This window comes from Chelonoidis abingdonii, chromosome 6 (genome assembly GCF_003597395.2).
Source record: "Chelonoidis abingdonii isolate Lonesome George chromosome 6, CheloAbing_2.0, whole genome shotgun sequence".
In the NCBI taxonomy this organism is placed as follows: domain Eukaryota; kingdom Metazoa; phylum Chordata; order Testudines; family Testudinidae; genus Chelonoidis; species Chelonoidis abingdonii.
The window spans coordinates 48,673,615-48,690,835 of record NC_133774.1 but is presented as its reverse complement, the minus strand read 5'-3'; the positions used below and the strand labels follow the sequence as shown (position 1 = coordinate 48,690,835).

Below are 17,221 nucleotides of genomic sequence, written 5' to 3'. Positions count from 1 at the left end.
CTGGGCAGGGAGGGTTAAGTCTGTCAGTCACCCTATGTAAGAGAGGTGTATGGGAGTGTGTGTGTGTGATCTCTCCGTGTGTGGGGGGAGGGGGGGAGGGGAGGTAAGGGTGCCTGTCACCCATCCCCATGTGAACCCTAAAGCCTTAAAAATAAGAAGGTAATTAAAAAGAATCCAGTTCTGCAGTATTTCTTTTTAACAGGGGCTCTGTCAACTTGATGTTAATTTGAATGTTTGTACTGGATAGTTTTGATTGCCGTTGAACTCGCTTGAATGTGAGTAATTATACCAGGTGTCCGATATTCCGCATAGGGGAATATGGTCACCCTACCAATAATATCTTTTGAGGGAGACTTTCAAAGCTAAAGAACTTTAATGACAGCAGTGGCCTTGGCCCAATAGACCTACTTAGGAGGAACAATATGAGTCTAAAATTAGGCTATAGTTTTCTATCATAAATATTTAAGTGCTCAGTTTTTCTGCTGGTGACTGCTTTGGTTTGCATAATTGATTGATTTGAGGAACATTCAAAATGTGTAAAATTAATGTAGACTGAGGGAATAAAAAAGAGAGAACTGTGGTGACTTTTGGTAATATTTATGAAGAAAGTCCTAACATTTCTTTTAGTTTTATTAAAACATATTGATTTTTAAGGTTAGATGCACATTATATGACTTCATTTTTTTCTCTTATTAAAATTACTGTGTCCTATCTTTCATAATGCATTTTATAATTCTGCCTATGCCCCAGAACAATGCCAGTCTAAAAATGGATTTCTGAACTACACTTTTAAGGATAAATATTTAGTACAACACATTAGTTTAAGGGTGAATTTTAAAAAGTAATCAGCATTGGTTCAGATCTACTCCTACAGAGCTCAATTGAAAAACTGTCATTGACTTTAGTGCAAGGAGCAGAGTTAAGCCGATGCTGAGCACTTTTGAAAATTCCACCTTACATGTAAAATACTCTTTATTTTAAAAGGCCAGTTAGTAAAACATTGGTTGGGGGGGAATTAAACCTATTATTAATGTAAATGGTTTAATGAATCAAATTGTTTTTAACAAAAACAGTAGTTATCTTGGTTTTAAACATTCCTATGCATTGTTTGTACTTCAGTCACTGCATGCTGAGGCATGAGAACCACTGCATGAACTACTTGTTTATACAAACAGCAAAAATGGTGGATAACTATTAAAGTGAGGGGAAAAAAATTGAATGTATTAGAGATAAGGAAGGGAATTTGATTTAAAAAAACTCAACCAAACGTTGGCTTTTAATCTGACCCCGGGTTCAGTTTTTAATTTATATCAGTTTAAGTACTTTTTCAGTTATAATATATTTCTTAAAGCAAAACTTCTTCAAAATAACTTTCTTTAGCCCCTTCCTGCTTATAGTATGTGCTAATTTTAACTGGAGGGAGGCACGCTTTAAAATCAACTTAACATAAGAACATAAGAACCTGTGGAACTCCTTGCCTGAGGAGATTGTGAAGGCTGAGAGTATAACATGGTTTAAAAGAGTACTAGATAAATTCATGGCGGTTAAGTCCATTAATGGCTATTAGCTAGCATGGGTAAGGAATGGTGTGAAAGGAAAGTATGGCCATTCTTATTTTCTTATGTACTAAATCACTTAGCTGCTTTGAAAATGCCACCCAAGGTGACTGACGGCATTAACCACAGAATGTTTTATGGCCTGTGTGCAATTAACTAATGTTCTCAGTCCATTTCCTTAGTTCAGGTGTCAACATCATTACAGTTTAAAACTGGCACTAAGGATTGAGGGCATGATTTAATGTCTTATTGAAGTCAGTGGAAGTCTTTCCATTGATTTCAACATACTTTGGAACAGTTTTTGAATTTTTATGAAGACTGGAGTACCGTTTCATCACTAGATGTGGCTCCTCCGAGTCAAAGTTGAAGCACATTGATGGGCTAATATGGGGAAGCTTGCACAGCTGATATTTGTAAATAGACTTATGTGTCCATAGCTGTTTATCTGTTCACTTTTCACAAGCATAAATTAGCTTATTAAAAAATGACATTGTAGTGTGATGTTCATCCCTAACATCTTTTTCATAAATTGGAAACAAGCAAAGTTTATTTTAAAGTAGTAGTATAGAGATTTTTTTCTTTCAGATTGAAAATAAATGTTGGATGAGACACCAGCAGACAATAAATTCCATAGTGCAAATGTGTTGGGAAACAGGGATTTTCTTAATAACATTCAAAGAAAATGTATGTACACCATCTTTGGAGCCCTTCGCTATAGTTGTGGAAATGCAGCCTCTGAAAGCTGTAGCTCCCAAACAATTATTAATAGGGTACTATACCAGTGTGAAGGAGCATCTAAGAGGGAACAAAATATAAATAAGAATATTCTCTTTTTATATTTTGCAGATATCTTGTTGAAGCTGAACATGTTCTTGCATCTCCACTATTGATGTCTAGCGCAGATTAAATATTCCAGACAGAATCAATAGATCCATTTGCCTTAGGACCATCGTACATTAATACAAGATGGAAGACACATACAAAGACAGGACTTCATTAGTGAAAGGGGCTAAGGACATTGCCAAGGAGGTGAAGAGACAAACTGTAAAGAAGGTGAATAAAACGGTAGACAAAGTTCAGGATGGGTATATGCAGAGATCCTACAAACAATTCAAGGATGAGGAAGATGATGATGACTACTATACACAAGGAAGAAATTATGATGGAGAAGCCAACGATGATGAAGGGTCAAGTGAAGCAACTGAAGGGCATGATGAAGATGATGAGATTTATGAGGGGGAATATCAGGGAATCCCAAACATAGGGCAAGGCAAGGATGGCTTAGTGGCCCTACAGCAGCCCGTCCATGATGAATATAAGGACCGTCATGAACTGGAAACAGAGAGGAAAGCTGATGAAGAGGAGCTAGCGCAGCAGTATGAGCTGATTATACAAGAGTGTGGACATGGCCGTTTTCAGTGGACCCTCTTCTTTGTTCTTGGAATGGCACTAATGGCTGATGGGGTAGAGGTTTTTGTGGTTGGATTTGTGTTGCCCAGTGCTGAGACAGACATGTGCATACCAAATTCTGGATCAGGATGGCTAGGTGAGTCAAATCTATGTTTCTACTGTATGACAAATTACATTTGTAGTCTGTCTGACCATGTGGACCTTTCATCAGCACAGAAGAAGTTCTGTAATGCACTTTGACCTACTGTTGTTTGAAATTTTGCTTTCAATTACAGCAATAGACATCCAGAAGAATTATATTAAAAATATGATCTGATGAGTGAAGCTATTCTGGATTTATCCTGGCATAAATGAGTAGATTGTGACCCTACAGCGTTAAAATTATTTGTTTCTTTATCTTTATAGTGCACGGTTTTGTTGGAACTCTCTCATTTTCACGTTAGCTCAGTTTTGCTACTGTTTTAATTCTTGTCCCTTTGTTCCTGACTATTTTGGAACTATCTGAATTTCCTGAATGCTCAGTATGTAAAAATTAGACTGTCCTACAAAATTTACATTATGACAGAAGCTGTCTTACTAAGGTATTAAGCCTATTTCAGATGGAATTCTCAACATTGACGCCAATAGTTTACTCGCTAGATTTTAATAAAGTGAATCAGATTCTGTTCTCATTTACACCCATGCACCCTGACTGGCTTCTTTAGGGATGCAGGGGTATAACTGAGGGCAGAATTTGCACCAATAAGCATCCTTTAAGATGGTTTTTGCTTTTATATTAGTTGAAAGCTCATATACTTTGTTGCTAGAGACAAAATACATTAGTTATTTGTGCGGGGTGCAAAGATTAGTCTTTCATTAAAATTAATGAAGACATCTAACTGATGACCGAGATAGATGGCTGAACTCATACAACAGTTACCTGGCTTCTTCCTTAGCAGCTAATTCCCACTGATACTTCTCCACCAGGGGGTCATGTTGCCTATATCATCTCCTCCTGGGGCTCTATTTCACATCTTGGCAGGAGGTACTGCCATGACGGGAAGGTCCACTCTTATTGCAGCCTCAGTCTTCGTCCCCTTCTCCCAAATGGTAATACAACCCTGCTGTTCCCTAGGGGTTCCCACATTTTGAGCATGTTGCCCAGCAGCCAGTTTTGGCTTTATTTCTTCCCTCCACTCAGTCACAGAAGAGGTTGCTGTGATCATCACCCCCACGTGTTTCCCTGACTACCGGTACTTGGGGCTGATGTAACTCTGTAACATACAGACTGTCTCCCCTCATGACTGCTCATCTCTTTGAGTCTCTCTCTTGGTCTTCATGGATTTTCACTTCCCACCGACCTCATTATGGAAGGAAATACCCTTTTATTGTGTCCTGTCTCTCCGCTCTAAAATGTTTGGGTGGACCCTTACTCCGGGACCTTACCCTCTCATGCTTCTATTTTTTCTTATACGTCCGCCTACAGTATTCATACTGCCTCCTGCAGCACTGAAATCTTCTGTGTCCTGTTCTGCCACATCAGAAACACGCACAGAGATTACTCTCATGTAGGAGGCAGTGGTCTCCCTGCCAGCACTGCTGGGCCCCAAACCCCACCATCTGTACCTTCTGCTGCCCCCGTCCCTGCAGAAGAACTGCCTATGTCCATTGCAGCTGTTCAGACATCAGATGAACAGCTTCCTCCAATTGCTGCACTGTTGGCACTTCCCTCCTTAATCGTAGATGACTCTGTAAAATCCTGCCAACTATGCCAGTTTTAGTGGACTGGCCACCTCTTGTGTGACCCTGCATGGCCTAGGGTCGTGCTACAGGCAGCCTGCCTCAGTTCCCCCTCTTGGACTGTTCAAGAAACACATACTCTTTTGTTCATTCCCTTCCCTTCTTGAGTTGTGCACTATTAACTTTATTTTGAATGTCTGTTAAATTTTCAAGTCCAGCCAAAAGTTCACACAAACAAAAGCTTCTCTTTCTCCTTCCAGGACTTCCTGCCTGGGGTCTTTCCTGCTTTGGCAGGCCACTTTCAGGCCTTACCTGGCTGAAGTTTGAGTCCTAACTGTCAGGACTCTTTGCTAGAGCCTGCTCACTCTTAGCAGTCTCTAATCCCTGATCATTGCCTTCTTCTGCTGCTCTTCATAGGGCAATCATCCTGATCTCTGCCAGGTGTGGCTCATTCTGTAGTCAGGGTTGGCTATGCTGTTACAGTGATATTAAAATGATTTCTGTCAGATCTTAACTAAGATTCATTACAGGAATATGTATGAATTTATTCCTCAGAAATTATGTAAATAGAAAGCTTGCTTGTAAAGTTAAGAAAAGAGAACACACTTAGTACTCAGATAATTATATAGTAGTCTCATGCCTCAACTATGGAAATTATAATAAATGTTCCTGTATCTTTTTGTAGTAACAATATTAGATTCTGTGTTATAGAATTATTTATTTGGTAATACTGCTTTAAAAGATCAACACACACAAGCGAGGAAAATCAGAATTAAGCCTGCCACTGAAGCCTTATCTTCCCCTAATATGTACCGACGGCACTGTGACCCCTTGGGTCATCATAGCCATAGGCCCCACAAAAACATAATGATATTACCTGCCCCCTAACAAAATGCAAGTGCTGTATATTACAATACTACAGTACAAGTGGTGAACATAATATTTATATCCATTATATACACAGCCTGCATAGATGGAATAACTATATCCCCAGTGATATGCAGTATTCTTCAATATTATGAGACTCTGTGGCAGGAGCATTCTAATGGCATCATAACTTGACCTTCACAGACATGCATTTCCATTATTTTGCTGTTATAAATTCACATCATAATCACATCCTAACTGGGTCTTTTTAGACAGACCTTAAAATTGTTTTACTATTATAATTTCATAACATAATGGGATTGTTAATGTTGTTAGGATTCTAAAGTCATGGCACCAGGGCTAAAAGTTGATGCAATTATTAGGAAGAAGATCTAAGAAATCCAGCGTATTAGACTCTAATTTCTGTAGAAATATTTTCAATGATTTTCTTTCCATTGCCTAGTAGGTAGAAACTTACGTTTCTTGGAATTGCACTCAGTGCGGCAGCAGATACACTCAAGCTGATGTACTAAAAATATTTTCCCTTGAGGCAAAGCCTTCTCCTGGGAGTTCAGAAAGACAAGAAAAATACAATGTTTTCTGCTGACACTAAGGATAAAAAGATGTCAATCTCTTTCCCACTGAATGCTTCCTGACTACTTTAGCAAAATCACAATGGAATTGCCTTCCTTGTAGATTCAAACAGTACATCTTAGCCTCAGTTTATCAGATCACTCAAAGGGAGAAAGTGTACTGGCCTGCCTTATTGGCAGTCTTATTGTGATTTTTGCTAAATTCAGGCTGGTGAACTGAGACCAACATAGTGAGGGACAGAGAGAAGGAGGGGCCATGATATCACCTCAAGATGATGTATAAAGCCCAAGTATGACACACAATATCATGTAGTCAGTCTATGTGAGATCTCATGCTTTTCATTCTAAGGGGGAGAATAGAAAGAGATGACTCATGAAGGACGAAACCATTTGGTTTAGTTACACATACTGTGATTCATTGATTATAATTTATTATCAGAGGCGCTGATGGCAACCATTTATGTTTATGGTGCCTAACACTTTCTGTTATAAAAGATTCTTATGACCTCTTTTGAGAAGCTCTCACACCTTCAGTGTTTGCATATGTTCTTTGTAATTTGGCAGGGAGAAAGCCTTTGGGCTAGAGAAGTGCCTTCTCTTTGTTCTAGGAAATTCCATTCAGGTTTAGCTGTTATAAACTTTTGACAATTGCCATTTCCAAGTGCATGCTTCCTTTGTCAGCAAAAATGTTGGCAGCTGCCAAAATAATAATTAAACATGAACATTCCAAAGAAATGGGCCCATGCTGCCACTGCTACCTCCACAGCCACAGCCACTGCACTGAAAATCCTGAAAACAGACAACTTGCTGCTGTCAGAGGAACTGTAGTGTGGTGTGGAAGAGGAGAGAGCCAGGTCATGCACCCCTTAGCCCCATCAAGTGGTACTACATGGGGCAGGAGTCCACTATCTCTTTCAGCAGGGAAAAGAGGGAGCCAGTCTGAGATCCCCCTGACCAAATGCTGGATCCAGTACCTGGTGCTAGCAGTCCATTTTCCCCCGCTAGGGTTCACCTTTCTCTTGCTACAAGCTAATGTCTGTAGCTCGAGCTAAGTTGCAGTGCTGAAGGCCTAGAATTCAAATGTTACTGATGTACATAATAGAATTAGTGTTTACCTTTTTCCTTAAAATCCCTATAAACTACTTACACCCCCCATATTAAAAGAGTGTTACATAGATTGCAAAGTCAAGCACATGAATGTTAGAAAATGCAAGAATTTATGTTGCCATCTGACCTTAACATGGCCCCCTTGTGCCTATAAATTATGATAGTCTTTAATTATACATTATTTTTTCTACAGGGTCTAGCTCCCCACTGTCTCATTCAATGTCTAGGTAGTTCTTCAATTTTTTTTATCCTCATCACTCAATGTGTGGCCACTTCCTTATTTACTGTACACCATCCAAAGCAAATAATACAGAATTATTAATTTCTCATGGGTGTCCATCAGGCTAGTATCAAAGTGCCTTACAAATGCTAATAAATTTATGTCCACATCTCCCCAGTGAGGAAGGAGGTTTTGGGAGGAGTGTATTTTTTGTTTTCTTTTACCGCTGAGGTCATTCAGAGCTAAGATTAACACTAAGAGAATGTCTACACTACAGGATTATTCCGATTTTACAGAAACCGGTATTTGGAAACAGATTGTATAAAGTCGAGTGCACTCGGCCACACTAAGCACATTAATCCAGCGATGTGTGTCAATGTACCGAGGCTAGCGTCGATTTCTGGAGTGTTGAACGATGGGTAGCTATCCCATAATTCCCGCAGTCCCCCCCGCTCATTGGAATTCTGGGTTGAGATCCCAGTGCATGATGGGGCAAAAACAGTGTCGCTGGTGATTCTGGGTAAATGTCGTCACTCAATCCTTCCTCCGTGAAAGCAACGGCAGACAATCATTTTGCGCCCTTTTCCCTGGATTGCCCTGGCAGACGCCATAGCAATGCAACCCTGGAGCCCGTTTAGCCTTTTTTCACTCTCACCGTATGTCAACTGGATGCTGCTGACAGACACGGTACTGCAGTGCTACACAGCAACATTCACTTGCCTTTGCAAGGTAGCAGAGACTGTTACCAGCCCTATTGCACTGTCTGCTGCTTTGGAAATTGGCAGTGATGGTTACCAGTCCTATCGTACCATCTGCTGCTGTCATGGGTGCTCCTGGCTGGCCTCGCTGAGGTCGGCTGGGGGTGCATGGACAAAAATGGGAATGACTCCCCAGGTCATTCCCTGATTGATCTGCATGCTTCTATTGGGGGTGCCCGCCTTGCAACAACCCCTCATTGCTTGCCCTCCCTCCCCCTCTCCTGGGGGCTACCATGGGCAGTTATCCCCCTTTTATACGTGATGAAGTAATAAAGAATGCATGAATAAGAAACACTGACTTCTATTTGAGATAAAATGAAGGGGAAGGCAGCCTGGTATTGCCAAGCTAGTGAATAACTGGTGATGGTGAGTTCCAGCAGAACTGAATTTCTCCATTAGACATTAAATGGGGTCAGGGTAAGAGAGCCGCAGCTCCAAGCTGCTATGTATATGTCAGGCAGGAACTTGGATCCCAGGTAAAGAAAGCTTAAGAAGGGAATGACTGTGAGTCATTCGCCTATTTTTGGCCCGAGGTGCCCTCCGCATGACCTGCACCGAGGCCAGCCAGGAGCACTTCACGGGATGATGAGACGTTATAAGTTCTGTTGCACCAGGGAGTAGGAGAGGAGGGATGGCTGCTGTTTAGTCGCTGGCCTGCGTCTACCAGCAAGCATTCCAGTAGAGATATGATAATTGAAAAAAGACGAGAACTGATTTTTTTCCCTGTCTTTCACACGGGCGGAAATTGACACATATACCTGAACCACCCGCAACAATGTATTTTTGACCCTTCAGACGCATGGGAATCTTCCAGCCAAGATGCAAATGTTCCGGAGACTCTGCGGGAACTGTGGGATAGCTCAGATCCCTCTCCTCGCTCCAGTCCATGAGCATCCTATTTGATTCTTTGCTCCCTACGCTTTTCGACGCAGCAGTGTGCTGAGTCCCCTGCTGTGGCCATCGTGTCTGTCATAGCTTGGCGATTCTTCAAATAGACTTTGGCATTCGTCTTTTAGAAAAGAGTCTTGATAGAATCAGAAGCAATTTTGTCTCTACTCCTACAGATTTGTCTCCCCATACAGCGATCAGATCCAGTATCTCCCATACGGTCCATGCTGGAGCTCTTTTTGGATTTGGGACTGCATGGTCACCCATGCTGATTAGAGCTCCATGCTGGGCAAACAGGAAATGAAATTCAAAACTTCGCGGGGCTTTTCCTGTCTACCTGGCCAGTGCATCCAAGTTCAGATTGCTGTCCAGAGCCGTCACAATGGTGCACTGTGAGATACCGTCCGGAGGCCAATACCGTCGAATTGCGGCCACACTAACCCTAATCCGACGTGGCAATACCGATTTCAGCGCTACTCCCCTCGTTGGGGAGGATTAGAGATACCGGTATTCAGAGCCCTTTATATCGATATAAAGGGCTTTGTTGTATGGATGGGTGCAGGGTTAATTCAGTTTAACGCTGCTAAATTTGGTATAAACTCGTAGTGTAGACCAGGCCTGTATATCTCCTGACTCTCAACACTGTGCTCATTTCCCCTATACCATGCTGTCTTACTGCCAGAGGAACTTACCATCTACCACTATTAATAACTGAATTAAAATGTATACTCATCACTTAAATCAAGCTCCATGTTTATCAAGTGGGTCAGCAAAAATACGAGGAACACAAAACTAGTGGCCATCTGCCAAAATATTAGTTAAGTGGGTAGCTCAGTAACACACAGGAAGTCCACGTCAGAGGCAGGGATAGAATTAAGTTCTCCTGAGTGGTAACATCTATCTTACCACAAATGCATCAGATCTCTTCATGTGGTGCCCTGCTTCTTTCACTATACACCTTCAGATTTTTAGACAAATGAGACTGAATCCTAGAAACAGCCTCCTTCACTCCACAGCCATGATTCTTCCCAAGAGCAGGTTCATCCTATGCACTGACAGAACCAGGGCTCCTGTGGAAAAAATAGCATGTGATCATGTAATTAAAGACTGTATCACAATGCGTATACACAAGGGGACAGTTTAAGGCTACATGGACAGTCTAAATTCTGGTATTTTCTAATTTTTGAATGCTTGACTTTGCAAACATAATGTTTTTAATGTAGTTTTTGTATGTATATTAATGTAGATGCAGATGTATTTTCAATGGATCACATTCACAGTTCAGTGGTAAGGCAGTGCCTTTAATGCATAAAGTGTAAATGTGCCAAATAAAATGAGTCTTTGCCCCAAAGAGATTAGAGGAACAATTCCATGCAATACAAAGCAGTATATGGGACAACAAACACTCAGTTTGAAGTAGAGTTTCGTGGAACAGTTATGTTTTCAGGACATTTGTTTTTTTTTTTAAAGGAGGAGAATACCAGATTTCAGGCATTTCAAAGGTGTAGGGGCAGGGTGAAAAAGAGCATAAAGTTGCAAGTGAGTAAAAGAACCAAAAGTGAGTGGTGAAGAGACAAGTTAGGTTGGAGGGAAGAGAATGGTAAGGGATATATTACAGATGGGAGTAAGTGTTATGCAGAGCCTTGAAGTCAGGATCAGTAGCTTAGCATTGATGTGGAAGAAAAGGAGAAACCAGAAAAGGGACAGAGTGGTAGGAAAGGAATAATCTTGATACCTTCTTTTGGGATAGGCTGGAAATCTTTCCATACCAGCCTTACTTTCAAGTTAGTCTTTTTTTTAAGAAAAAAATATTTTGTAAAATGTTAAAAAAAAATCTTATAGTTCCAGCTATTCTGTAATAGTAAGAAGTTTTCAATGTTAGTCAGTTCCATACTCTTATATTGCTAGAATTGGAAAGTTTTAAAAAAACAGCTACCTCAAATTGTAATATATGTATATAAGATGGCTGAGTTTACTAGTTTAGATAAAATAATTGACATGATCATTCACTCATAGGAAAGCCTGTTTTTGCAGTTCTGAACCCCTAAGAGGCTTGGATAAGCACGCAGAAGTTTACTTGCTTAATTAAATGAGACATCCAAACCCTCTAGGAAGCCATTGCTGATGACTTATTCATGGGCAAGGCAGATCTCATAGTTGATTGTCTACATGAAAATATGACTGGCCCAATTTTTCTGTAGCCAAAAGGAGTGTGTGTGTGTGTGTGTGTGTGTGTGTGTGCGCGTGTGTGTGTTTTTAAGTTAAATCTGTTTTGGAGGCTGATCTTGTGGTTAAGGAACAAGAGTGAGACTTAACGAGATCTGCGATCTATTCTGCCGCAGACTACTCTTATGACCTTGCACAAGTCACTTCATCACTGTGTGCTCTGTTTCCTTATTGGTAAAATGGGGATAATATTTCCCTACCTCATGTGGGTGCTGGGAGTGTAAACCCATTAATATCTGTAAGGTGAATGGAAACATCAATGACGAGCAATACAGAAATCTCTCAACGAAATTACAAGCTATAGTAATAATCACTAAAACGTGAAAATCCGAGGCATGTGGACTAACTGGTACATCTGATCTGAAATAAAAACATGAACGCTGGCCTGTCACCTCAGTTTCTTTGTAAATGGCACAGAATAATAGCAGCACTTCTTATTGCCTGTGGGCAGATCCATTCAATAGCATGTACCCTGAAACAGGTGTCAGACCAGTTGTCATGTTTAGTTTCTGGTAAGATGTGCTGCTCAGTGAATTCACAAGAGTTTAGTCAGCAGCTCATCCAATAAGCAGTAAATAGTTCCATTTTGCTTAACCGGCTTTGGTTGTTTTTGTCCAAGGTTGCTGTCTGACAACTGAGATTTTTCCTAATTTGCCTCTGAACTTTTTTACAACTGCCCAATATATTTTCCTCTCTTTTTTTTTTCTCCTGGAGATAATGTTTTTTTCTTCCTTGATGATCTGAAGCATCATTGCTGTTATCACCAGTATCCACATAAAACTAAGAACACAGTTTGTTTAGTTGTATCCCTTTTACTGACTGGATTGCAGCAGCACATCAAAAAACATTGAGGGCTAGATTATCCCCGGCCCTTGTGAGGGTGAGCAGCAGAAGAGGGCTCAAGGAGCTTTCCACGCATAGCGGGACCCTCACAAGGACTAAGGGCAAATCATAGTCTTTGTGCTCAGAATAACAGTAGAGATTGAAGAAGAAAAAGATATGGTGAAGTTCCAGAAGGGTATTCCCCACCACATTAGAATTTGTAAGGTAGTTCATTGTGTGTTACTTTCCACTACAGTAACTGACTGACCTATATAAAAGCACACTTGCAAGTGTGAGAAATGATAAAACATTTCCTTGCTTTTTAATTTTCAATTTTTTAATCTTAAAATGAGGCAACAATGTGTGGGGAAAATGGGTCTGCACTATGACAATGTCTTCAAGGCTTTTGATGACAGCAGATCACCAGAGAGAAATGATTAATTTTTTCTTTGTGTGACAGATATCTAACTGAATTCCATAGAGACTGAAAAAGTCACCAAAAATGTCGTCACTGACAGTAATTTATGGAAATAAAACAAACAGTCCCAAAATACTGTAGAAAGATATTATGGATCTCTGAGGATTCAGAGGTTCAAATTGCACTATAGGCCTGCATCCAAAACCAATTTTCCAAGCATAATAAGTTTAGCTTCATTGTGCTCTATTGCCCAATTGTTGTTTTCACTGTGTTGAAAGGTTAATGCTATTCAGAATGAATCCTGGTGTTGTTTAAAGGTTAATTACACTTCAGCTGATGTAGTAGTAGAATTTCTGATTTTTTCTAAGAAACACAAAATTATGGTTAAATGTTTTCTTTCAATCTGTAATCACAGAGAATACTTTATGTTTAAAGAGTAAGATGAAGAATTCTATAAGTGTAAATGATGTAGGGTTGACTAAGTCACAACATCTTTCTCTTTCTCTGAGCGGGTGTCTCATTATTTATATTTGTCCACATATATTCTGTTCCCACATCCACAGTTGCAAACTAGTAGCCTGCTTTGCAAGGCGTAGAAACATGTGACCTGACTTTTGCAGATTCTGTTTAATTCTTACTGTTACCTGTTGAGATGAAGTGTGGTTTGTTGAAAGATTTTTCTGTTAGCATCTTAGATTTCTTTGCAGAATCTGTGGTGATCAAAAATCTAAGATAAAATACCACCTTGTGGAAGGGCTTTTTTCTTCTTTTTGGTTTTAAAGTATTCTGAGTTATTTGGTGAGGGTGACATGCTATAACCAACATGATCACTTATTTTCATTGACATCTGTTACTACGATTTTTAATTCTGTAGTTCTGTACTAGAATTCAGAATATAAAGTTGAGAACTCTCTCACTCAACTTGGGCCAAGCTTCTATCATCTTTGGATGACTTGTAGGCATCCTTATTATTCAGACATGACCGTAAAGACAACCATAAGGAGATAATAGTGCTGGGATTGGGTAGGTGAACATCCAAAGAGAGTTTACTTGAGTCATCAAGATGTTTACTGAAACCTCACAAATTTAGTATCAGATATTACCCTGACTTAATGGCTTCCCCAAAGCTCATCAGACTGGTACTTGAATTAAACAGGGTATTCTCAAGAGTGAGGTTCAAAAGTGTGTGAGAAGGTTCTAAACAGATCTTGTAAGTCTGAGCAGAGATATTTTTAAACAGATCTTGGAGATCAGAGACGCTCTGACTCCATTTTGCGACCAACGGGACAAGATGTCAGAGACTTTCCTTAGATCAGGATTTAAAGATGTAATGTTAGTATGTGTTAGCTAGCTCAATATAAATAATACCTTCGGGGCGGTCCATCCATATAGGCAAACTAAGCAGTCACTTAGGATGCCAAGTTAAATGGGGCACCAAATTCAAGGGGAAAAAATAATCAAATTTTAAATAAAAAAATATAATTCATTTCTCTACATTTATGAGAATTTATTAATGTCAAATATTTTATTTACTGCAAAAATAAATATTTTAGCAAAAAAAATATTTAAATTTGCGATGTAGAGTCAAGATGGCCCATTCCGCAATTTTGATAAGCAATAACTCAGCCACAATGACACACATCTGCCATCAGCAAGAGCTGCAACGCTGGTGACACCTAACTCAAATACATATCAAGGTCGCATAGCCAGAAATTCATGTAGAGTGGCGATATTGCGAGTTGATACATGTCAAACAATCATTTTAATACACGTCGCAGATAGATGGTTAAGAATCGAGCAAATACTGTGGAATATTGTGTTTCTTGGTACCAAAGAATAAAGAATAACATCTTTCAGCATTATAAAGCCACAATATGAGTATCTTTAAGCGTTCTTAAACCTTAGCATTATTGTTGGGCTATATGATTATGAACTTTTCTTTGTTATAACTGGTTCATATGTAATAAATAAGGTCCATAAAAGAAAAGTAACAGCGTTAATGCTTAATAGATTGCAAAAGTGATGATATCACACTCCAAGCAGGTAGCTATGAGGAAGGGGATTATTTTCCAAACAACCAGTGTCCAGTTATAAGATCGAAAAAGGTCATTTTGTTTCCATGTAAACGCTGTAACTAACTGTGTTAATAGGTAAGTGAGTGTATGTTACCAATCATTGAAACTTTAAGCAATGAAAGACATGTTGGGATGGCTGCAGTGTGGTTTAAATTGCCAGCCATGTGATGTGTCAGCCATCCTTAACGCTATAATGCTTGCATTTGGGAGCACAGTACATAACTATATTCAATATCCTGTGGCAGAAAGAGGAAAAAGAAAACCCTAAGAAACTGAATATCATAAATGAAAGGCTGAGAAGGAAAGGACCAAGCAAAACAGCAGGGATCCTTCCTGAAATATCTTCTCTTTTAATCCAAATAAAGATGGAAGCAGTTCACAGCATCCAGATGAAGGAATTTTACTAGGAGCTCACATCCACAAAAAAGCAGTTTGGAAACTCACTTCTAGATGAAGGCAGCTCACAGCATCAGACTGATATGGAAGTGGAGAAAATTTATTCATCTTCAGAGACACGTGCAGAAATTGAAGTAAATGAAGTAGAAGGAAGAAAAGTTGAGGAAGTTACAAACAAGTTACAGTACGGGGACCCAGCTTCATGGCCCAGATGTGAAGACAGTGTGCAGCTAATTCTTGTGGAACATGGACCCGAACAAGTTCATGAATTTCCCTTCCCTAAGGATGGAAATAAAAGAAAATTCTCTGCTCAGCGTTGCAAGAGGAAGCTCATTAATGGGGAAGAAATTCGTTGAAACTGGTTACAATATTCAGTGTTGAAGGACTCTGTGTTATGCTTTTGCTGCAGGTTGTTTAGAAATCAAGCAATTGTACATCACTTACTGAAAATGGTTATCTTCAATTCTTTCTTCACATGAAAGAAGTACAGAACATTTGGAATGTTTTCAAAATGGGAAAGAACTTGAATTACGATTGAAAAAAGGAAAAACTGTTGATGAAGAAAATGTACGTGTGATGAAGGAAAAAGAAGAATATTGGCAACAAATATTAGAGCATCTGATTACTTTAGTGAGAGTTCTTGGTGGGCAAAATTTAGCATTCTGCGTCCGTGGTAGAAATAAAAAATTACACACTCCAGGTAATGGAAACTTTTTAAAATTTGTTGAATACCTAGCTTTGTTTGATCCAGTCATGAAGGAGCATCTACGTAAAATAACTGATCATGAAACACAGGTTTATTATTTAGTAATGAATATGCAGAATGAACTGATTCAAATCCTTGCAAATGCCATTAAAAAAATTGTAAAAGCTGCCCATTCTGCAAAATACTTTTCAATAATACTGGACAGTACACCAGATGTGAGTCATGTTGAACAAATGACGATGATCATTCCTTTTGTGGATATGGAGAAGTCTGCAGATGAAGATAATGTTGAAGTGCTCATAAAGGGGGGTTTCGTACCACTTAAGGAGACAACTGGAGCATTTATGACTGAAACTATTCTACAAGAGCTTGAAACAATGTCATTATCTGTTGAAAACTTACGTGGCCAAGGCTATGATAATGGGAGTAATAGGAAGGGTAAAGACAATGGTGTGCGAATGAGAATGATGGAAATCATTCCTAGGGCCTTTTTTACATTCCTTGCAGTGCGCATTCTCTGAATTTGGTTGTCAATGAGGCTGCTAGATTCTGTTTGGAGGCAAGCAGTTTCTTTGACCTGGTGCAAAGTGTTTAAGTGTTTTTCTCAGGTTCAATACGCCGTTGGGAGATTCTGACTTGCCATGTGAATTCTCTAACTGTGAAACCACTTAGACAAGATGGGAGAGTTGCACTGATGCTTTGAAGCCTCTTTGCTATGAACTTGGAAACATTTATGATGCCCTAATTGAAATTTCTGATGATACTACCTTTACTGGTCATCTGGCAATATGGCATGTTTAGATGCAGAAGCTCTTGCAAATTTGTGATTTCACTCATTTGTGCTGTAATATCCTTTTCGAGATTAACCTCACTATTAAGCAGCTTCAGGAAAAGAACTTGAACATACATTCTGCTATTCAAAAACTGAAGCAAACTAAAACTATTCTGGAGGAATTCAGAAGTGATGAAGGGTTCGAAAGAACCCTGGTAGATTCTCTAGAGATTGATGAAGAAATAGACTTTCCAACAGAATTTGAATCAGAGCCAGTTCGCCTTCGGCAAAAAAAACAGCAGTTTTTGTATGAAGGACAAGACACACCCATTCAGAACCCAAAACAAAGGTTCAAAGTGAATTTCTACTTCACAGTTCTTGATACTGCTATTCACTCAGTTGACGAAAGATTTCAACAGATGCAGCAGCTAGAGTCAGTATTTGGCTTTCAGTATGATCTCCACTGCTTGCAAAAGGAAACAGCAAAACAGATAAGAGAATTTTCTATAAAACTCGAGTATGCATTGACCCATGAAAATTCAAAAGACATTGATGCTACAGATTTGTGTAGTGAGCTTCATGCTTTTTCAAGATGACTTAAGAAACATTCCACTCCTGAAGAAGTACTGAAGTTTGTGAAAATAAACTCAGTTTTCAAAACATTTGTATAGTTCTACGCATTCTTTTA

The 17,221-nt window shown here is 39.4% G+C and overlaps 1 protein-coding gene across 1 annotated transcript in view; it reads left to right on the top strand.

Annotated features, from left to right (window-relative positions):
• The window catches only part of SV2C (synaptic vesicle glycoprotein 2C), a 187,033-nt gene that overhangs the window by 28,685 nt on the left and 141,127 nt on the right, over positions 1 to 17,221 (top strand). Inside the window, exon 2 of the mRNA XM_032774308.2 lies at positions 2,403 to 3,102. Coding sequence (XP_032630199.1) covers positions 2,523 to 3,102 — 580 coding nt within the window. The 5' untranslated portion in view covers positions 2,403 to 2,522. The remainder of the gene's footprint in view (positions 1 to 2,402; positions 3,103 to 17,221) is intronic.